The sequence below is a fragment of the Rhincodon typus genome, chromosome 1 (assembly GCF_021869965.1).
Source record: "Rhincodon typus isolate 14 chromosome 1, sRhiTyp1.1, whole genome shotgun sequence".
NCBI classification, from domain to species: domain Eukaryota; kingdom Metazoa; phylum Chordata; class Chondrichthyes; order Orectolobiformes; family Rhincodontidae; genus Rhincodon; species Rhincodon typus.
This window is the reverse complement of record NC_063332.1, coordinates 10,569,642-10,579,934: the sequence shown is the minus strand read 5'-3', so window position 1 is coordinate 10,579,934 and position 10,293 is coordinate 10,569,642. Positions and strand designations below refer to the sequence as shown.

General features: G+C 44.1%; 1 protein-coding gene across 1 annotated transcript in view; it reads left to right on the top strand.

Moving 5' to 3' along the window:
- LOC109931733 (dedicator of cytokinesis protein 1-like) overlaps positions 1-10,293 on the top strand; it is a 1,067,415-nt gene that overhangs the window by 201,954 nt on the left and 855,168 nt on the right. Inside the window, exons 9-10 of the mRNA XM_048601800.1 lie at positions 4,587-4,668; positions 7,480-7,615. Of these exons, the coding sequence (XP_048457757.1) occupies positions 4,587-4,668; positions 7,480-7,615 (218 nt within the window). The remainder of the gene's footprint in view (positions 1-4,586; positions 4,669-7,479; positions 7,616-10,293) is intronic.

Genomic DNA, 10,293 nt, shown 5'->3' with positions numbered 1-10,293 from the left:
CACACACACACACACACACACACACACACGAATACTTAGCACCGTGTGATGATGAGACGGAAGGTCAACTGAGTTTACTTTCAGCATTTTCATCTTGCACATTGGAAGTTTGCAAATGACATCTGTTCACTCACAGGGGTGATCACACTGCAGAAGATGGTAGGTAACACACTGGAATTGGTGTGAAATTACACTCGAGGAGTTCGATTTCACCTGAAGAAAACGTTTTTGTTTTTCATTGAAGGTGTTCTGATTTATTAGAACAATCACACTGAAAATACAACAGGTGAAAAAAAAATCATCAGTGAATACAATTTGAAACTGTAATTACCGGGAGTTTAGGCCTAACACAGTCCAGAATATTTCCCATTTGTCACTGTCAATTTCATGCTTCCTTTGACTCCAGTGAAGCCGATCACCTGCTGATTTAACAAATCTAAATGAACAAGCTATTTCAGAACTTGCAAATTAGGTGGCTCGCTTAAAGGGGCAGGGAGCAGGTGACCCAGGAGGTGAAAATCATTGTGTCAGTGAAGTCTGTTCTTTGTGGCAGTTGCAAAATCGGACATAGATTGTCTTTTTAAATTTACACTTGTGAAGGATGTTGGCGTCACTGGCAAGTTGTGGCACGGTCCTAATTATTCTGGGACTGAGTGCCTAGTCAGGCCATTTCAGAGGTCAGTTAAGAGTCAAACATGTAGCTGTGGTTCTGGAGTCAGACTGGGTAAGGACATGAGATCTCCTTCTTTAAAGGAAATTTGTTGACATCTCGTATAGATACAGAGAAAGTAATGGCTTTCCTCATGCTTTATCTTTCTGAAGAAGACAATTTATTGCCCGTCCCTAGTTGCCCTTGAGAAGGTGGCGGTGAGCTGCCTTCTTGAACCGTTGCAGTCCTCCTGCTGTGGGTTGACCCACAATGCCCTCAGGGAGGGAATTCCAGGATTTTGACCCAGTGACAGTGAAGGAATGGCGATATATTTCCAAGTCAGGATGGTGAGTGGCTTGGAGGGGAACTTGGAGGCTGTGGTGTTTCCATATATCTGCTGCCCTTGTCCTTGTAGGTGGAAGTTATCATGGGCTTGGAAGGTGCTGTCTGAGGATCTTTGGTGAATTTCTGCAGTGCATCTTGTAGATAGTACACGCTTCTGCCCCTGAGTGTAAGTGGTAGAGGGAGTGGATGTTTGTGGATAGGGTGCCAATCAAATGGCTGCTTTGGCCTGGATGACGTCAAGCTTCGTGAGTGTTGTTGGAGTTGAAGCCAAAGAAGCCTTGGTGAGTTGCTGCGGTGCATCTTAAAGATGGTACACACTGCTGCTACTGTGCTCCAGTGTGGGAGGCAGTGAGGTGATAGATCAGTTGCCAATCAAGAAAGCTGCTTTTGTCCTGGATGGTGTCAACTTTGTTGAGCATTGCAACTGCATTCAGGCAAGCGTGGAGTATTCCATCGCACTCCTGACTTATGCCTTGGAGAGGCTTTGAGGAGTCAGGAGGTGAGTTACTCACTTCTGATCCTCTGGCCTGCTCCTGTAAGCATTGTATTTATATGCTGTGTCGAGTTGAGTTTTTGGTTAATGAAAACCACAGGATATTGATAGCGGGGGTTCTTGAGATAGCAACACCACTGAATGTCAAGGGGCGGTGGTTAGATTGATCTCTTATTAGAGAATTCTTGCCATTTTTGTGGCGAAAAATGTTCCTTACCACTTTTTGGCCCAAGGCTAGATATTGTTGCATTTGGACACGGGCTGCTTCAGTATCTGAAGTTGCAAATGGTGCTGAACATTGCACAATCATTGGTGAACATCTCCACTTCTGACCTAATGATGGAGGGAGAGTTATTGATGAAACAGTTGGTCAGACCTAGGGCACTACCCTGAGGAACTCCTGCAGAGATGTCCTGGAGCTGAGATGACTGACCTCCAACCACAACCATCTTCCTTTGTGTCAGGTATCATTCTAGCCAGAGGAGAGCTTGTCTCCTGGTACCCATTGATTCCAGTTTTGCTAGGATTCCTTGATGCCACACTTGGTCGAATGCAGCCTTGATGTCAAGGGCTGTCACTTTCACCTCACCTCTCAAATTCAGTTCTTTTGTCCATGTATGAACCAAGGCTGTAATGAGGTCAGGAGCTGAGTGGCCCTGGCAGAACCCAAACTCAGTGTCACTGAGCAGGTTATCAGTGAGCACTGTTGATGATCCCTTCCATCACTTTGCTGATGTTCGAGGGTAGACTGATGGGGTGGAAATTGGCCGGATTGGATTTGTCCTGCTTTTTGAGTGCAGGACACAGCTGGGCAAATTTTCCACATTATCGGGTAGATGCCAGTATTGTAGCTGCACAGGAATAGCTTAGCTAGGGATGAGGCAATTTCTGGAGCACAATTCTTCCATACTGTTGCTGGAATGTTTTTGGAGTCCATAGCCTTTGCCATATGCAGTGCCTCCAATTGTTTCTTGTTATCACATGGAGTGAATTGAATTGGCTGAAGACTGATATCTGTAATGGTGAGGACCACTGGAGGAGGCTAAGATGGATCATCCACTTGGCACTTTTGGATGAAGGTTGCTTGAATGCTTCAGCCTTGTCTTTTGCATTGTTGTGCTGGGCTCTTCCATCATTGAGGATGGGGATATTCTGGGCCCTAAAGTTGTAGATTGTGGCTGGAGTAGAATTCTGCTAATGTTGATGGCCCACAGCACCTCTTGGATGCTTAGTCTTGAGTTGCTGGATCTATTCGGAGTTTGGCCCAGTTAGCACGCTGATGGTACAACACAACATGTTGGAGAGTATTCTCAATGTGAAGGCAGGATCTTGTCTCCTCAAGGATGTATGGTGGTCACTCTTACCAATACTGTCATGGACAGATGCATCTGCAGTTGGCACATTGGTGAGAATGAGGTAATATATGTATTTTGCTCCTGTTGGGTCCCTCACAACCAGCTGAAGGCACATTCTAGCAGTTATGTGCTGATTTCCTGGATTAGTGGTCTAACGATAATACTACTAGGCTATTGCCTCTCCATTGTGCCTGTTCATGTATATTTTTTAAATTGATTCACAGCATGCAGGTGCCCCTGGGAAATAGAAGGTTAAGGAGTGATTTGATTGCGGTTTTCTCCAAGGAGCTGTAAAGGCTGAGTCATTAAGTGTATTGAAGGCTGAGACAGATTTTTAATCGGGAAGAGAATCAAGGGAACTGAATGGAATCAAAGTGGAGATGAGGATGATCAGATCAGCCATGATCTCATTGAATGGCAGAGCAGACTCAATGGGCTGAATGGCCTACACGTTATGGTCTTAAGTATGTGGGTTCACAGCAGCTGATGAAACTTAACAACAAAGAACAAAGAAAGTTACAGCACAGGAACAGGCCCTTCGGCCCTCCAAGCCTGCACCGACATGCTGCCCATCACAACTAAAACCCCCAACCCTTCCAGGGAATGTATCCCTCTACTCCCATCCTATTAAATTCACTTAATTTAAAAAGAATTGGAAAGGAAAGCCAGTCTCAGCAAAGATGACCACAAAGTCATCATGGTTTGTCGTAAAAAACAAGCAGGTTCACAGACATCCTTCAGATTAGGAAATCTGCCATTCTGGCTTATATGTGACTCCAAAACCACAGAGTCTTTACTGCCCTTCGAAATGGCCTAACAAGTACTCAGTTCAGGGGGCAAATACGGATGTGCAACAAATGCTGGCCTTGCCAGCGACATCCAACCATTGAATTAATAAAGGAAAAGGTAAAAAAGTGCTATTTGCAAGTCAGTGTTGGGTTTCATTTATTAATGCAGGTTTTGCCAAATGCTGATTGATTTTTTTTACTGGAATTCAGTCCAGATGAGATCAAGATGAAGAAAAGCTTTAGAACATTGAATAGTACGACACAGGAACAGGCCCTTTGGCCCACCAAGTTTGTGCAGGCCATGATGCCATTCTAAATTAATCTCATCTGCCGGCACATGGTCCATATCCCTTTACTCCCTGCCTATTCATGTCTGTTTGGCAACACTTCTCTCTCTGTAGCAATGTTGATACTCTGAACTGCCAAACAACTGTAGCAAAGTGCTTGAAAGTTCACAATTTAGGTGAATTTCACTCATCCTGTCAGGATTATCCAACAAATCAATTGACCACCTGTTGTGGATCCCGGCCGATCCTCACTGGACTGACACCAATGGAATCCAACAAGTTCCTCAGCAATCCACTCTGTCAGCTTACCGTTCCCATAGCCAAGGTGAAAGCTGACTTTAACAGTGAATCTCAGATCCAAAAGTTGAAATCCAAAGGTTGACAAAGGTGGATAAACAATAAAGAACATTCGTACAAATCAGCCACTCTCGCGATGGAAAGTCAAAGTACCTGGGCATTTGTGGTGGCTTTTAGAGATTCAAAAATGAGAGAGTGTCTACCATCAACCAGAGTGCTTTGAAAATGTTCTGAGCTAAATCCTGACCTAAGCACTCTTGGTCGATAAATTAAGAAAGAGGCTGAGTTTCACTTTCAGACAGTTGTCATTCATTGTTATGCCTTCATTGTTTAAAATAGATCTTATATTAAAATAAACTTCTATCTTTTCAGTGAAAACTATTTATTCCGCTGGGCAAGCACTGGCCTACCAAAGGAGATTGAGATGCTGAATAATCTAAAAGTCGTGTTCACAGTAAGTATAGTGTTGATATTTTCCAGCACAGAATAAGGTCTGTTTGACCCAACTATCAATCTTGGTATTTATGCATGAGAGGGTTTTTGCTCCATCCCCTACTATTGTGGGTAGTTCCACCAAGTAATCCTTCCAATCCTTTCTCCCGTCTGTGTTTATCTTGCTTCCTCATAAATGCATCAATGCTGTATTCCTCAAGCACTCCATGTGATAGCAACCTCTATATCCTCCCCATTCTTTTACTGTAGATTTTTGTTTAATTACTTGTCGGATTTACTCGTGACTATGCTAATTTGTGGGTCCTAGTTCTTGACAGGAGGAAACATCTTCTCCACGTCTATCCCATCAAATCACTGGAGAATTTGAATGAGGTCATCTCTCAATCCTTTCCGATGTCTGAGTTTGTTCAGTCTTCCCTGTTGGGTTCTGGTATCATTCTTGTAAATTATTTTGTTTTGTACTTCAGCCCATGTTTCTACATTATTATTCTATAATAGGAAGACTGGCAATGAAATAAATCTCCCTCTGTTCTTCAGGGAACTGCTCCCAGACTCTACTGCTATTATTTTGTAATTGTGAAGGGGCCACCAGTACCAACTAATAGTGAACACGGTGGTCAAAAGAAACAAAATTGGAAAATAGCTGCAGGAGTAGGCCATTCAGCCCTTCGAGCCTGCTCCACCATTCATTTTGATCATTGTTGATCATCCAACTCAGCAGCCTGTTCCTGCTTTTCCCCCTTATCCTTTGATCCCTTTAGCCCCAAGTGCATTATCCAACTCCTTCTTGAAATCGTAGGGCTATATTGTACGTTACCTTGCTAGGTGTGTTTCTGGCATGGTTTCGGGTGGGGGAAAGGAGTAGACGTAAATGATTTTTTGAAATAGTATCTCTACAGTGTGGAAACAGGCCCTTCGGCCCAACAAGTCTACACCAACCCTCAGAGCATCCCACTCAGACCCATCGCCCTATATCCCACCTACTCTACACATCCCAGAACACTACGGGCAATTTAGCATGGTCAAGCCACCTTAGGAGTATGGAAGGAAACTGGAGAATCCGGAGGAGACCCACGCAGACACGGGGAGAGTGTGCAAACTCCACACAGACAGTGGCCCGAGGGTGGAATTGAACCTGGGTCCCTGGCGCTGTGAGCAGTGCTAACCACTGAGCTACCGTGTTGCCCCAAAGATGGTGAATGTATGGCCTTAACTCTTCCATCCACCCCAAGATAACCCCCATAATCTGGAAGGGCTGATCTTTACCCATCCCAAGGTTACCGCCATGATTGGGAGGGGCTGAGTCTTGAGGTTGACAGCTGAGCCTCTATGTTTAGCTCAATAAAGAGCTTCTTAAAGGGCAGAAGCGGGCAGCTTGCTTCTCTTTAAACATTTTTAAAAGGGTGAGAAGGAACAGGGCATGTTATTTACAGGTGATGTCATTCATACATTAGGCCACCTGCGACCACTCCACCCCACCCCCATCCCAGAGATAATATCAACCCCTTCGTCCCTGTCAACCTGCACCTCCTCACCCGCTCCTGACTTAACCCTTCCTGCCCAATACCATTGACTTACCTTGGGCCAGGATCCATAGCTGCCTTCAATGGGAAACAGAAACAGAAATTGCTGAAGAAACTCTGCTGATCCGAAAACATCTGTGGAGCGAGAGAAATGGAGTAAGACTCTTCTTCGGAACAGAACAGGAAGGGTCACTGGACCCGAAACGTTAACTCCGTTTCTGTCTCCGCAGATGCTGCCAGACCTGCCGAGTTTCTCCAGCAATTTCTGGTTTTGTTTCTGATTTCCAGCATTCACAGTTCTTTGTGTTTTTTTTAAATGCCTTTTCTGAGTGCCTGTCTGTCGTTTTGGCACGGCTCACTACCCAGTGCTTGGCACTGCTGGATTTGCTGGCAAAGCAGATTGCCCAGCTGGTCCAGGGCATGGGCTCCCTCTCCAGTGATCATCGTCCTCATTCATGGTGCCCGTAGGGTGTTGTTGCTGTGGGGTGCACTTTACTTTCGTAGATCACGGGGCAGGATGAGGAGTCCACCCCTTTCCCACCCCACCAACCCCACTCTGCACCCTTCCATAACATTTCTCATTCTCTGGCTTTCCAGTGTAGTTCTTCCAGAAAGAGCATCAGTTGTCAAAAGTTGCACAGAGCTGAAGGAGGGTAATGTCATGCTGCAAGGTTACACCAGGTTACAGGTATACAAGATATTGCTGATGCTCTGATGTGGACCAAAACAAATACAACAATGTGTTTGACTCCGAACAGCCTGCTGAAGTGCCAAAGTGTTCAATTTATGGGCAACAAATGCTGGTCTTGCTCCTACATCCCATGAAAGAATAAACAAACGTTGAAAAATCTAACTATCTCAGTCTTGAATAGGTTAAGTAAGGGTTTAATTAAAGGTTGCAGGGAGAAGGCAGGAAAATGGGATTGAGAAACATATCAACCATGATCAAATGGTAGACTTGATGGGCTGAATAACGTAAGTCTACTTTTTGTATCTTATGGCCTAAGGCAGGAGAATGGGGTTGGGAAACTTATCAGCCGTGATCAAATGGCAGAGCAGACCTGATGGGCCGAATTGCCTAATTCTGCTCCTATATGTTAAGGTCTTATGATCTAATGAATAAGCTTTGATACTTAAAAGAATTTGATATTTTAGAGGGGATTGATTAGGGATTGATTTTTAAAATAAAACAGAAGAACTTTAGAAAACATACATCAACACCAAAGCAAATTCTATAGGATTAGAATTAGAACTGTTATTCAATCACTTTCTGATCTTTCTCATTTTAGGATCTAGGAAGCAAAGACTTAACTCGGGAGAGGATTTACTTAGTGTGTCAGATAGTCCGAGTCGGGAGAATGGAGCTGAAGGAAACTAATGCCAAGAAGATGACTCAAGGTTTGAGAAGGCCATTTGGAGTTTCAGGTATGTTAAGGATTGCGAGGTTGCGAGTACACAGAGAACATTCTTGGAATCAAGTATCAACCAACAGCTTGTGGACTCTCAACTGTAAACAGTTTTGAGAATTGGAGGGAAGGAAAAGGAGAGGTCACGGTGACTCCGTCAATTTAGTTATGGAGCTTAGTCCCCAATCACTCCTTCACTCTGGCAGGCCTCTCTATCTCTTCTTTCTCCAGAAACAACTTTAGGAACTAATTCTCGGAATGAGGATCAAGGCTATGATGTTACAGATCTATCTCGACCCATTGTTGGAAAGTGGCAATCTTCCTTTCATTGTTTTGAGATCTAAAGGGATTAAAGGTTATGGGGGGCAAGCAGGGCACTGTGCTCCAGATGCTGGCATGGGACTCAAAACCACAAGCTCCATTCCCTCACAATGAACTGACAACATCGCTTTCCCTGGTAACCATCTTGGTTTGAACATGGCTTATGGCATCAACCTTGTTGACATATTTCACACCTAAATTAATGTCTGGTAACATTTGCCACCACCACTAAGATTGCCTCCATTACATCAAAAGACTAGGTCCAAACCTCAGCTGATCTGCTGCAGAAGCCTTCATAATGACTTCTGCTGCCAAAGCCTTCACGAGGGTGGCATGGTGGCTCAGTGGTTAGCACAGCTGCCTCACAGCGCCAGGGACTTGGGTTCAATTCTACCCTCGGGTAACTGTCTGTGTTGAGTTTGCACGTTCTCCCTGCGTCTGCGTGGGTTTCCTCTGGGTGCTGCAGTTTCCTCCCACAGTCCAAAGATGTGCAGGTTAGGTGGATTGGCCATTGGCAATATAGGGTAGGGGGGTGGGTCTGGGTGGCATGCTCCTCAGAGAATTGGTGTGGACTCAATGGGACAAATGGCCTGTTTCCATATTGTAGGGATTCTATGACTTCTGTGCCTCTGGACTTGGCTGTTCCAACTCACTCCTGGCAGAGCACCTACATTACAGAAGTAATCTACAACTTTGCCATGACAATTTCTAAACTCACACCAGGCGTCTTTCAATTATTGTTCTCTGATTTCACAAACCTAATTAGACACTGGCTAAGCAACGCTGTGATTTTAAAATTCTCAGCTTGGCTTTCAAATCCTCTCAAGGCCTTGCCCTCCATGCAGATGTAATCCCATCCAGCCCCACCACTGTTTCCTCACCTCTTTATAATCAAATCCTCCATTGCCAGTTGTGGCTTCAGCTGTCTGGTCTCCAAGCTTTGGAATTCCCTCCCTAACCTCTCCATTTCTCTCCCTTTCTTCCCCTAAGATGTTCCTGAAAGCCACACTCTCCATACTTAAATTTGCTCATCTGCTCTGAAGTGGCTCTGGCCGAAAAATCTCTCCACAGCACTCGTGTGTAGGGCCGTGGGATGGTTAATGATACAGATGGAAATTATTAAGCTGGAGAGGGTTCAGAAGAGATTTTACCAGGATATTGCCAGGTATGGAAGGTTTGAGTTATAAAGAAAGGCTGGATAGGCTGGGACTTCTTTCACTGTAGCATAGGAGAGATAGTAGTTAATAAAATAATGAGAGATATAGATAGAATTAATGGTAGTTGTCTTTTCCCTAGGATGGGAGATTTCAAGACGAGGGGGCACATTTTTAAGGTGAGAGGAGAGACTTTTGAAAAAAGACATTTTGGGCAAATTGTTAACACAGAGGGTGGTTCGCGTGTGGAATGAACTTCCTGAGAAGTGGTGGATGCGGGTACAATTACAATGCTTAAAAGCCATTTGGGTAAGTACACGAATAGGAAAGGTTTGGAGGGATATGGGCCACGAGCAGGCAGGTGGGTCTAGTTTAGTTTGGGATTATGGTTGGCATGGACTGGTTAGACCGAAGGGTCTGTTTCTTTGCTGTATGACTCCATGACATTACAGGCACTACATAAGTTCAGTTTGTTGCTTGTCTGAATCATAAGAGAAACCGTTCTACACAGATTTAACGCACATCTTGTCATGAAAATATCAATTTTTGGTGCAGACTTGGAGGGCTGAAGGGCCTGTTCCTGTGTTGTATTGTTCTTTGTTCTTTGATTAACCAATTGCTTAAGGGACTAATTCAATTCCTGTGAGACTGGAAACACAGCTGTGTAATATGAGAACAACTAGAGTTTAATAATGATGGTACGGGCTGGGTAGACATTTTCAAGATTTTATTAATTACCTGAAAGGTCAGGAGGAGATAAGTGGGGCAGAATAGTGTGTTAGATAAATTACACTGTGCCTGTTTTGTGGATGGAGCTAATGATGATAGCTTGTGATTATGTAAGGGATGTGTTTATAAACCAGAAGAAAATGCTGGGACATGATGGAATAAACCTCTTCAAAGCAAATGAAAACTAATCGAGAAAACCCAGCAGGGGGAGCCCAGGTCACATGTGTTTGTATTTGTTATGTAGATGATAAGTAAAGGACGTGCATAAAAACAGAAACTGAATTCTTGAGAAAAGAAACCGCAAACATTGTTTTTCAAGGGAATGCGTGTGTGCAGCAGTGTTTCCCGAATGGATTCAAATAGGATCAATTTTTAAAAGATCTGCTTGTTCAGGAGAAGACAACAGAAGGAAAACCTTTGTTTCAGAGATAGTAGGAACTGCCGATGCTGGAGAATCTGAGATAACAAGGTGTAGAGCTGGATGAACACAACA